Source organism: Asterias rubens, chromosome 9 (assembly GCF_902459465.1).
Source record: "Asterias rubens chromosome 9, eAstRub1.3, whole genome shotgun sequence".
Lineage (NCBI taxonomy): Eukaryota > Metazoa > Echinodermata > Asteroidea > Forcipulatida > Asteriidae > Asterias > Asterias rubens.
This window is the reverse complement of record NC_047070.1, coordinates 3,920,949-3,934,209: the sequence shown is the minus strand read 5'-3', so window position 1 is coordinate 3,934,209 and position 13,261 is coordinate 3,920,949. Positions and strand designations below refer to the sequence as shown.

General features: G+C 38.3%; 1 protein-coding gene across 1 annotated transcript; it reads left to right on the top strand.

Annotated features, from left to right (window-relative positions):
- Positions 1–11,965: 11,965 nt before the first annotated feature.
- LOC117294411 lies at positions 11,966–12,759 on the top strand. The gene is made up of 2 exons (XM_033776794.1): positions 11,966–12,044; positions 12,377–12,759. Exons 1-2 carry the CDS (start codon positions 12,020–12,022, stop codon positions 12,661–12,663), a joined length of 312 nt encoding a protein of 103 aa, XP_033632685.1. The 5' UTR covers positions 11,966–12,019; the 3' UTR covers positions 12,664–12,759.
- Positions 12,760–13,261: the final 502 nt, after the last annotated feature.

Here is a 13,261-nt window from a genome sequence, read left to right as displayed (position 1 = left end):
GATGTTTGTTTTTGTGAATTTGTGACTGTCAAGTTGATTGCAGCTGAAGTTTGACAAACTCTTGCATCACTCAAAAATAAATATCTCACTTTTTTGCTTTATAATTATTGTTTTCTTTCTGTCAACAACATGCTCATCATCTCTTTTGTTATTGAATTTTGAAATATGTTGCTGTGCAGTTTTTTTAGGTTTTTTTTAGAGTGAATTGACACTTGAACAATTTACATTGATATGTTTCAATGTATCTTCTTTGCCAATGTTGATTCAGTGTTTTAGTTTTTTTCATGGAAGCCCGTTTGTAGAGTGTGCTATTTAAATAGTGGGTGTCTTTTCCTTGCGGCAGAATAGCGACGTTTGTATTGACAAGGTTAAATTTACTCAACAAAAATAAAAATATCTGTTCTTCAGATCAAATCAAACAAGGACAAGAGGGAGACAAGGGTCGATTAAGTACATATCCCTGTGTGGGAAGCTTACCAATTTCCCTTGTTATTTTAGGCAGGGTATCTTAAATTAAAACTGAAAAAAAAACTAACATTTTTAGCAGAGATTTTTCTTGCATCACAATACAGTTTTAGGTTTTTTGACTTTCTGTATACTCATTTTGTTTTACCCATACACACCAATGTGTGTTAGCACAGTATACTCAGTACTTATTTAGTATGTGACAGTGCTAACACACATCGGTGTTCATGAGTGAAATTCTTTATTTTGTTGCAAATTTAACATAATGCCTGTATATTGTTTTCTTGTATGAATGGCCAAATTAATAATAATTATTAATAATAAAGAGTTTGTTTTACTGATCGAATCATGTGAATTTGGTTCACACACCCACTTACACGGTGAAAAACACTATTAAAGTTTGCAGTTATTCATAAAGGTTTGGTTTATCACCAGTGATGTACAATGCATATTTGTTGCCTTGTATAAAAGTCACACTATGTGTGAGTAATTATTAAGTACAGTGTATATAGATATATTTTAAATTATACTTTGCAACTTCCATGTTTTTAAGTTTATTTTGTTATTGAGATATTTTTGAAAGTAAGATGGTTCCATATGGATTAAAAACTTGGTTTATTTGGGAACATAAACTTAACTTGTACTTGTTTTATTTTGTTAATGACCTTGCAAGTCCTGAGTTTATTTGTTACCACTTTGGTCCCAAGTAGACGGCTTTAACGTGTGGTCGAGCGGTTAAAGGAACACGTTGCCTTGGATCGGTTGAGTTGGTCTTTGAAAAGCATTTGAAACTGGTTGTTATGAAATGCAAATGGTTAGATAGATAATATTTTAAAAAGTAGAATATAATGTTCCACACAAACATGCCTCGAAATTGCACGGTTTTCCTTTTACGTCGCGAAGAAACACGGTCGGCCATTTTGTGGTGTCAAAATTTTGACTCCGACGGTGTTACTTCGCGACTAAAAGGAAAACCGTGCAATTTCGAGTGATACTTGTGTGGATCAGTATATTTTACTTATAAAAATATCTTTCTAACCATGCATTTCATTACAAACGGTTTCAAACACTTTTCATAGACCAACTCGTCCGATCGAAGGCAACGTATTCCTTTAAGAGTAGCGGACACTTGTAAGCTTTGGTGTTTCTGATCACCAGAGTCGTATCCTTCAGCATGATACTCTACCATAATTGCTTTGTCCTTTGGATCACACACTAAGCCGTAGGTCCTGTGTACTAGGAATTGGTATTGCACATAAAAAAAAAATAAAACCCAACTTCTAGTGGAAGAGGGGTTAACCCTGGTGTTTCTGGTTCACATAGCAAGCACCCTTGTTTACAGGTTTCCTCGGGCCTGTGAGCTAGAGTGTTTAAGTTCACTTATGAGGCATCCTTGGTTTCATTACAAGAAAATAATAATAATAACAAGTCGTGCTTTTTAACAGGTCTCAATTAATGTGTGAATATGCCTGAGATTTTCGCAGTCTATCATTAGACTCCTGACAACTCTTAAACTTTTGAAATAACAAAAATTAAATGTATGTTAAACTGTGTCGGGACTCGTGAAGCTTTTTTCTTTTTGATTTTTGTCTTTTACAAACATTTCTTGTCCAGTAAATCTTCTGCAGGCCTGATACTTCACAGAGGCAACGAAGGCGATTTCCTCCATGCCCCTTGGTCATTGCTTTGGTGCCCTTGAAATGCTCCAGTAGAAATGTACAATTTAGTGCCCTTTGCTAAGGACAAAATGCCTTGGTGCCCTTGCCCTTTCAAAAACGAAGCATACAGTCATGTTTTGAACTACAAGCCCTGCAGTATTGTTTTTATATTTTTGCCCCCAACTTTGAGCCCTGTTTTTTCACATCCTTGTCTTTATCTTTGCAGAAATTATGCCAGCCATCACATAACAATGCTGTTGATTTGTAGCTGGTACTAGTGGTTCTTGCCATCCAGTGTTGCCTGGCACTGCTCGCAAATATCCTGGGTAGATTTGATGGTCGCCACAGTAAACGGGTTGAACTGGGTTGCTAAGTCAACCTGGAGGAGGTGTGCTTTCACTACGAAATAAAACGAAATAGTTAGACATTAGAAAGATATGCCTGGGATGGAAATTAATAAGACAATTTTGTTTTTTGATGACACAAGTTTGTATGTTTTCACTTATTTTCAAACATGATTGTTTTACTCATTTCTTAAAGACAAAGTGCACCTTGGGTTTTGAAACAGTTTAGTGAAACTGTGGTAATTTCATTTCAAAAGGTGGTAGTTTTTTTTTTCGTCAGATATTGCCAAAATCTTGAGTGGTTACATTGTACATTTGAGCTTTAAAAAAAACCTTTGTGTCATGTTGAACTCTCGGACGGGGAAGATCATAAATGTTTTACAACCGGGGTGCTGCAAAAGGACACCGGTGTAGAATCAACAGACGAATGGGCCACCCTCATGCAAGACCAATATACTTGGGAAAAGCCATACTTGAGCCCGCCTGTGGGCGACCGAGTGAGTGAGTGAGTAAGTGAGTGAGTAATGTTGAATTTGAATGACTTACAGCTCATGATGCTCAATTGTTCCTTGGTGTTTTTGAGTTGCTTGTTTAGAGCTTCCAAATCTTCTCTTTCCTTCTGATACTGTTGCTCCTGCATCCCAAAGTCCCCTGCTGACCTTTGGAGTTCTTTCTTTTAACACAAATCAAACAGAGAAGGCTTACCCTTTGAATCAGTTACTTATCAAGTAGGCTATTTAACTAAACATACTGACATAGATTAGTACAACCACAACAAAGGAAAATGGCCCATGTTGACACATTTTAAAAACAAATAGTAAAAATGTTCAATAAATAAAGTTATCTGAACTGCAATACCCGTAACTTGGAAGCTTAAAAGTAAATGCTTTCCCCTTCTTCCTTCCTTCCTGTGAAGTGCAGCCTCGCATATGTGAGGATAAATGCACTGCGTGTTTGCGCATGCGTCCAAGAAAAATAAGTAGGACATGCCGTCAAGTGCGGAAATAATTTATGTAAACAAGTGCAAGTAAAATCTTTAAATAATTTCATCTTGGCAGATTGTCTATGAAACAATTATTATTAATATTATGGCACATGGAAATTTCCTGATAAAACACCAACCCAAATTAGTGAAAACAACAACAAGCAACCAACAATTTCAGACTCAGCCAGCTCAGACGCAAATACATTTTTGCTAGCTAGGGGATTTCTTTACATTTTTAGGAAACAGCATAACAAAATATTTTGAAACACAATAACAGAGAAGTAAAGTTACATGTACATTTAAAAATAAGACTAAGATAATCTTACATGAGCAAGTGACAATTTAAAGTTAAAACTGAATGAATGTTCAATATCAAAGTTCTTTATTCACAACTCAACTCAAGTCACTCGCAATCAATCAGTCACTGCTCAGCCTCAGCAGTTAAAAAAAAACTGTTTTTGTGTGTGTGAAAACCCACATATGTATCAAACAAAACTTACTTGCATTTTGCCCTAGCAGACTACCTTTCGCTAGTCTGTAACTGTTTTTCCACCAAAATTGTTCTATAATATTTGCGGAATCACTCTCTAAAACTTCGACTTCCTCAAAATGGAAAGAAAACTTTTCGGGAGGAATTGTGGGAAATCACAGTTTTATCGCGAACTACAAGTTACAAATCTTTTCATCTCTGTGCGAAAGTGCAACCTCGTTCTCGGAGAGGTGATCGATCTTGAGCTTTGGCCAACGAGCGTTTGCGAGCGTCCGGTTGAACCGTAGACTTGATTCAAGTCACATTCTCATATCGCGTGATAGACAATCATGTGCAGGAGGAATAACCGCGATTTCCGACTTGAAATCAAGTCTAAACAGTAACCGACTCATTTGACCAATCACAGCAATGATTGTGGTCGGACAAACTCGGTCTTACGACGTGCGCGTATATTTGGCACGCGCGGCAGAATCGTGCAGAATGCATAGATATAGAATTAAATAACTAGATCGGCCGCGCGTACATACGCGCCATTGCCTGTGTAGAACAAAAATGTTGTTCGCCATGGACGCGGTAAAAAATTCACGTTCGAAAGGCGACGCGCGAAAATGAACACGGGAGATAGGCCTTGACGCGCTAAATGTCACGTGCTGACGGCAACAAGTCACGTGCTGACGGCAACGCACAGAAAATGTACACGGGAGATAGGCAATGGCAGCCCCCATCCAGAACCCGCGTATGTACGCGCGGCCGATCTAGTTATTCTATTTTATATCTATGGCAGAATGTCATTGGGAGTGTTCGTACACGGAGCGTAGTGGAAAGCCAGTGTGGCGGTTTCAACTTTCCGCTGTGTTCAGTTTTCCGAATGACCAAATACGGTAGCATTACGGCATGCGATGCCTGCGCACAGCAAGCGAAAGTAGTCCATTTTTAGTGCCGTATTGAGTCATCCATTACCCTCCGGTAGCTGTCATGGCGGCGTCCACGAGTCGAGTACAACTAGCGGCAAACGCGTGGATCGTATGAGTTGTTTTTTATGCAAGCAGAGTGTGACCTGCCTAAAGTTGTACCCATGAATACATGTAAAGATGGGGCAAGAGATTATGTGACTACACAGAAAAGAATCGTAATATAAACAATTTGGGGGTCACTGCTGAGAGAACTACAGTACTTGCCAGGGTACTCGCGGCGGTATCTGACAGGTCACCCGGAAAACTGCACACGCCGGAAAGCTAAAACCGTTCGAACAACGTGTTGATATCTCCGACTACGTCACCCGGAAAACTGAACACGGCGGATAACTGAAACCGCCACACCGGAACGGTCCATTGTTTCGGTCGGTGAACTTTACGTCAGAAAATTGACCGCCAAAACGCATCCTTTGCAGCGATATTTTTTAAAGATCAATGGCGACGACACAATTAATTTAATAATTTTGCACTTTGCACAGAGCCACTCATTATTATTTTTTTCTTTCTTTCCACTTGCTGCCTTACTGTGTTATAAACGATACATCTGTGTTGAATTGATAGTTTGTACAAACTCTCGTTAAATTAAAATTGTCCCCGCCATCTTGTTATTACGCATGCAGCCGAAAATTACGTCATACACCCTCTCTTGCTCCCATAGTGTCTGTCACGTACGCAACAAGTGAATGTAATATAATTTTATAGGTTAAGTTGTAGAACGTCCCCATGAGCACAGAACCACATAATACGGAAATATTAAATGAGCAGCCAATTTAACTAGCCAATAATATTGCTCAAATTGGCTGCTCAATGGTTGCTGAAATTGACCGAGAATTGTTAACCGTGTTTTTATCAAGGGCCTTTCCCCGCATCGCTCAATCTAGGCCTTTATATCAACAGTGTTTTATCGAAATCTGTACGTATGATTGTTGCCATGATCGGTAGGAAACACTTCATTGTGTAGCCAAGTTGCCAAGGGTAACAATTAAACCACTTAATAAATAGGTTTTCTCGGTCAATTTCTGCAAATTAATAGCAGCCAATTTAATTTTCATGCGTTCGAATTAAAGCTATATAATTTTGCCTTCTCCGGTGGTTAGGCCCCGACTGCGTTTCAAATTCAGAATTCGGCCATTCAATTTCAGTTAAAGGCAGTGGACACCATTGGTAATTACTCAAAATAATTATCAGCACAAAACCTTTCTTGGTGACGAGTAGTGTGGAGAGGTTGATGGTATAAAACATTGTGAGAAACGGCTCCCTCTGAAGTGCCATAGTTTTTGAGAAAGAAGTAATTTTCCACGAATTTGATTTCGAGACCTCAAATTTAGAACTTGAGGTCTCGAAATCAACCATGTGACAAGGGTAATTTTTCTTTCATTATTATCTCGCAACTTCGATGACCGATTGGGCTCAATGTTCACAGGTTAGTTATTTTATGCATATGTTGAGATACACCAACTGTGAAGGCTAGTCTTTACAATTACCAATAGTGTCCACTGTCTTTAAGCCTATGGTCATTTTTTTCATGACACACTATCATTAGCAAAGCTGGCTTGGCTGGAGTTTTTGCTGATTTAATTATTTTCACTTTTCGCAAAGAGGCAATCAATTCGCTAAATGATTAAAATAGGTAAAATTAAAATAGGTACGACTAAAGAAATACCAACAAACAGATAAACTGTAATGAATATTGTGTTCAAAACAAATGATGCAAAAACAGTACTTTTTTTGACTAGTCCTGAAACGAAATCGAATGAACCTTTCCGTATATGCATTCGATTTCGCGAGAAAAAGAATAGCGTTGTGGTTAAATTGGCTGCTCATTTGCTCAATTGACCGAGAAAACATAACGTTTATGCCCAACAACATATTTGGGCATAGGAATGCTGGAGAAAACATGCATCGAATTATAATATTACATAAACGATATTTATACTTTTTAAAGGGAGAAACCCCCCCCTCCCCCCCGAATTTCAAGACACAAAGATGCAAAAATCACAAGGAATAAAACAAACAAATTGTGATCATCACAATCATTATAATGTCACTCAACTTCAGAAATTGAAATCAGAAACGTAAGGTTATTTCAATAAACAAGGACCACTACCGTTTTTGAATACTAAACCATGTTTCTGTACACAGTTATGGTTAAACCAAACAAAAGGTCAAAGTGATTACCACCAGTGCTGATCAATATCAGATTATCCTGTGAGCCTCACTTTATATTTTAAAGGAACATTACAGAATTGGTTTTTGCTAACAAATCAGTTGCTGGCAGTGTAAGCACTTTATGTAATCCACCATACATACTGACCAACCTGTAGAAGTTTGAGATCGATCAGCCATCTGGGTCACGAGAGAATAGTGAAAAACCGATTACAAATTTTGCATTGCATCGATGCCAAAATAAAAAATGAATAAAACGCTCACTGAGCGATAAACTCAAAACGCGAAGTAAGATTATTTATTTCTCATCCAATATGACATTTCAGATACAAATATTTTAAGGGACGTTTTCAACTATCATCATCGTGAGACCGTGTAAGTTTTATGTGAATCTGAGATCTTCACGATTTTTGTTTCTTACCAATTCGGTAACGTTCCTTTAAGTTGAAAAAATAACATCAAACTACCTGTCCTTTTCACATCATGCATCATTTAACTTTTTTTTTAGACCGAATAATTATAATTATTAACAACCTTTCCCAATGTGTATCTTACACATGTTAGGAAAGCCTAGTTAGTTATATTTATGAACAATGTAGACACCCCCGTATTGTATCATAAACAAAATTCTGGTTATAATCGTTTAAATTTCTCATGACTATTAATTTTCTGCTTTTGTTTTGCTTAATTTGTTGATATATTTCTCTTTATATTTGGTGCTGTTGCCCTGGTTTACTATATAGTCATTACTTAACTAGGGCACCAGCACCAGTGGCAGTGGACACTATTGGTAAATACTCAAAATAATCATTAGCATTAAACCTTTCTTGGTGACGAGTAATGGGGAGAGGTTGATGGTAAAAAACATTGTGAGAAACGGCTCCCTCAGAAGTGCCATAGTTTTCGAGAAAGAAGTAATTTTCCTCGAATTTGATTTCGAGACCTCAGAATTAGAACTTGAGGTCTCGAAATCAACCATCTAAACGCACACAACTTCGAGTGACAAGGGTGTTTTTTCTTTCATTATTATCTCGCAAGTTCGATGGCCGATTGAGCTCAAATTTTCACAGGTTTGTTATTTTATGCATATGTTGAGATACTCCAACTGTGAAGGCTAGTCTTTGACACTTACCAGTAGTGTCCACTGCCTTTAAGCGTGGTACAAATTTATATTATCATTATTTATAATCCCAAACCCGTGGTATTGTTGTCGAAGGTTGTGTTCAAGTATCGTGTTACGAGTTCAGCACTTATCGACTTTATCCTTAAAGGCACAAGGCACTATTGGTAATTACTCGAAATAGTTGTTAGCCTAAAAACTTACTTGGTAACGAGCAATGGTGAGCTGTTGGTAAACATTGGGAAACGGCCCTCTCTGAAGTAACGAAGTTTTTGAGAAAGAAGTAATTTCTAAATAGAAAGAAGTAAATAATATTTGAATTGAATAATCGAGGCTTCAGCTGAGGTCTCGAATTCAAGCATCTGAAAGCACGCAACTTGTGCGACAAGGGTGTTTTTTTTTTCTTCCACTAAATTACTCTCTCGCAACTTCGACGACCAAACTGAGCTCTAAATTGCACAGGTTTGTTATTTTATGCATGCTGAGGTACACCTCAAGGTAGAAGACTGGTCTTTGACAATTACCAAATTGTCCATTGCCTTTAATTTCCTTATGGCTTGGAGGCCTTCCTACTTCCCGCGGGCGCCTTAATTTCCTGCGGGTGCCTTAAATTTAATGATTTTAAATGTGTTTAGACAGTTATTACACTCCCCCATCGCAACCTTCCCATTCAAATTTTGTTTTCAAAATTATTGAATCCTCTGATAATTTTGAAGAAAAACAAAAGTTTGAGTGGGAAAATGGTGCGATCAACTATAATATTAATTTCTTGTAACACTCTAAAATAACTAAGTCTCTATTTCGAGTGATAAATTCAGCACCTCAATAGATTTAATAAGAGTAGGCTAACAACACAACCATAATCGCTTGTTTCCAGTCGAAAGCAAGACAAACATTTTAACAAAACTCAACCCAGACCGTACAGATATTTTGATTCGGAGGAGACAAACCTAGCCTTAGCGGCCTTACACTTTCGTATTGTACTACAGTGACTGTATCTGTGTACAGAAAAAGAGTCCTATGTGTAGGGCCGGCTAGGGACAAACCGTATCAGTGACGGTACTATGTTGCGTTTTTACTTGATTTTATCGAATGTTTTCGACCCTCAAATGGTCTTATAGATTGGTTTTTGTCCATTATTAAGAATACGATACAACGAAAGTCACGTGTGAGTGTTTAGCCGAGCAAAAAATCCAAATCGAAAAGGGCTTATGACCCTATGGGCGAGCTACCCCAGTAAGCACGTGACCCACTAGTCCGGCGCCTATTGGTTGACGGAGTCGAAGCCTCCTCGCAGCTTGCATGAAACCCGACGCGTTCTCCTCACAGTCTATTTAAAGCGAAGAGATACCAGTAAAGTGATACCAGTAAAGTGAGGTGCCGCGATGGCTTACTGCGAGGGAATTTTGCTGGAGAAAAAAATGTTGATATTTCTCTTTGGAATTCTCGTGTGGTTTTGCCCGCTATCCTGCCAGTGCCTCGATCTCACACGTAAGTAAATAACGGGAAACTTATTACTTTTTTGAAAAACACCACTCTTTACATTTCGAGTTTTCCCTCAATGGCTCTTGACTGGTGGTTATTTCACTCTTTTAGAGGAGTTTCACTCCAGGACAGAGTGAAAAATCACTCAAAAAAGATGCAAACTTCAATAAAGAGGTGTCCCTCATAACAATTATGGCTCTTCAAATAGTGCTTTTTCACTCTTTTGCATTTAGAGAGTATACGCAGACCCAACATTACTTAAAACAAATAATTCGGTAAACTAATGCACAAAATAATGGTTGCTTTTATAACGAATATCTTTTTGTTGTTGAAATGTTGTCATGCTTATTTATTTTCAGGATTGGATCATTGGTTAATGCAAGCCAGCCAGGTCTCAGACTACGATGGTAACTCAGCTCGACGAGCTATTGACGGACGCTACTCAGATACACGCTTGGCCTCAGGGCAGTGCGCCCACACCGGTAAGTTTGATATCTAAACATAAATCATTTGGATTTTACCCGATTGTACACCGATGTGTGTTAGCACTGTTTACTCAGTACTTACCCAAGTTCTGTGAAAAAAAATCACAGGCATATTACTCGGGAGGGATTCAAACACACGACCTTTGCAACTCTAGAGCAGTGTCTTACCAACTAGACCACCGAGATTGCCCGGTTGCTTGAGGCAGTTCGAATCCATGTTTTAGAAGCGAGTATACTGCTATTAATATCTAAACATGTTTTCAAGATAAATACATTGGTGTTAAAAAGAGGGGGCAAGTCGGGGAAAAGAACAGGCTTGTATTTTTACTTTTAAATGAGTTTGATATTATAATCTACAAGTATATCATTGGTCGCATAACAAAAATTAATTGGGGTTGAACCCACACAAAAATTACAACAGCTATCCAGTCACTTTCCCTTCTGGTTCATTACATTATTAGGGAGGTTTAGCTGCACGTTCAGTGAAATTGAACTTGAACGTCAGAAAATTGTGCCGTTAAAATCTCACAGTTTTACCGGACGCAGACTTACCAGGTAAAATCCATTGTTTTCGGTAATGTGCGCATGCTCAGAACTACGTAAACAATGGAAAATTTACCTGGTAAGTCTGCTGCCACCTAGCGCCTCAAAGTCTCCCATTGTAGTTAGCCATTGTCTGTTTTTTTATGCTTTTAATGTGTCATATTTTAACTGCATGTATGCGAGCATTTGAAATACCCTTTTTGGGACCTAATGAAGATTATTGTATTGTATTGTAACCTTGCTATTTTGTCCACATGATTCATAATATAATCCAAACCTCTCGTTTTTAGCCATTGATTCCCATCCCTGGTGGAAGGTTGACCTGAGAACCAACCATTGCCTCGGTCGTATCACTCTCGTCAACAGAGGAGATTGTTGTAATAGTAAGTTCAAAACGTTGATACTTTAGAACATAAAGGGTCTTTGGAGAGTTATTAACCTGTGCCCAATTTCATTAAACCTGTAAGCATAAGAATTTGCTTAGCATGAAATTTCTTCCTTGATAAAACAACATTACCAACCAAATTTTAATTTGTTGCATTGCTTGTTACTGACATTCAGCTGTTCTTTGCTTATCCTGAAAATCACGTGGAAATTTGGTTGGTAATCCTGTTTTTATTAATTAAGAAATTTCATGCTAAGCAAACTTTTGTGCTTACAGGCTTTATGAAATTGTGCCCTGGGCCTAAGCGCTGATGAGCGGCAGATTTATGGTTACTGCGCGGTTTCCATTTCATATCGATCATGCTAACCGTAAGCACTCGAAAAGGCGTGCTAACCTTCCGGTGCTTAACTGCACAAAAATGAATGACGTCACAAGGCAAATCTATGGCGTACATTTTGCCGCCTAATATTCTCACTAAAACCTTTGATAAACACTTACAACAAGTTCTGCTGCATGTAAAAAAAATGTGCTTAAACTTTAAACAGCACTAAAGGGCATTTGAGGTGTTTGTAAAATATTGTACTGGCAACCATCCATTGTAATGGTTGTAAATAAGTGTTTTAGAAATTGACGTACTGTACTTATACTTATATACACTGTTAAATTTTCATTGACAGGCGATCGATTGATTGGTGCCGTCGTAAGGGCAGGCATAGAGAGTGACATTTTCCGCAATGCAGCGTGTGGGGTACCAGTGACATCAGACCAAGCGTCGATCCTAGGGGGACACATACAGATTGTGTGCGACCCGCCCGTGATTGCCAGGTACGTCAGTGTGGACGACGATGAACATGTGTATCAACAAGACAACCATCACAATGTCTTAACACTGTGCGAGGTGATAGTTGAAGAGTACCCCATGGAAGCCTGCCTTCAAATGACCAGTAAGAAATAAATGAACGGAATTTGTGACAAAGAAAAGTATTTAAGAGAACCATGTTGAATGCTGCAAAAGACGAACACAGAATGTTTAATTCATCACATCCTTGCTTGGTAAACTAACTATTATTCATAATATTGCTAATCAAGGTCATTGCATCTATACAATATTGATAGGCACTCAATGAGGGATCAATCAACACATTTTGTGTTCTTATTTTTTAAGGGGATTACTACAACAATTACTGTGATCTCGAAGAAGAGCTCTTTTTTCGCAAACGACCAAAACATTCTCGCTACTATACTATGGTTTTTCTGTTTTTTTTTTACTCCTCAGCCATTGGTATGTCTACAGCTGCAATGATCGTGGACCCTTCGTTCTCCATCACCTCCATGTCCACATTGATGTTCGTGGGAAAACATATAACCACTCCACGCCCTCTGTCGCTCGTTCACATCGAGTCACCCATGCAATGTTTCATGCGTTGTAAGATGAATAACGGGTGTTGGTATTTCGACTACGTCATGACTTCCGGTCAGTGCAGGCTCTACGATGTAAAGGCTGGAGACTTGACGGCAGAGGATCAGCCTGGCTGCTTGGTGTACGCAGTTGTCCGTGGCTAGACCAGAACTGCAATATTATTCGCGCTCGATGTATTGCAAACTCACTTTTTGTTCTATTAAAAATCTTTAAATCTATTACCCAAGCAGAGTTCCTTTAGGGACATAATTTTATTAGTAATATTATTATGAAAACAATAATTTATGTTTTAAATAGATGTTAAATTTGCATCGGGATTCGAACTGCCTCTAGCTACCGGGCAATCTCGGTGGTCTAGTTGGTATGACTTTGCTCTAGAATTGCAAGGGTCGTGGGTTCGAATCCCACCCAAGTAAAATGCCTGTGATTTTTTTTCACAGGACTCGGGGAAAGTACTGAGTATACAGTGCTACACACATCGGTGTATATGGGCAAAAATTAATAATGTATGTGTCAAGAAATTAGTCGAATTCTTCAGAAATAATTTGAGTTCTTTATTTAATTATTACGCTCGAAATAATGTCGTACACCGTGTCATTTCATGCGCATGGAATAATCAGTTCCGTGTGTGTGCAAAATGATTTTGTTTCGATGGCACAAAAAAAGAGAACTAAACTTTTTCTTGGAAGGTGAGCTTTGTTTTCATCTTTTGTTGTCTCTTCAGATATAGTTAAATTTGGA

Excerpts from the sequence above, each read along its gene's own strand:
- LOC117294411 (XM_033776794.1), top strand. The coding sequence starts at position 12,020 with ATGGAAGCCTGCCTTCAAATGACCA. Across the intron at positions 12,045-12,376 it reads AGCCTGCCTTCAAATGACCA|CCATTGGTATGTCTACAGCT; the intron begins GTAAGAAATAAA and ends TTTACTCCTCAG.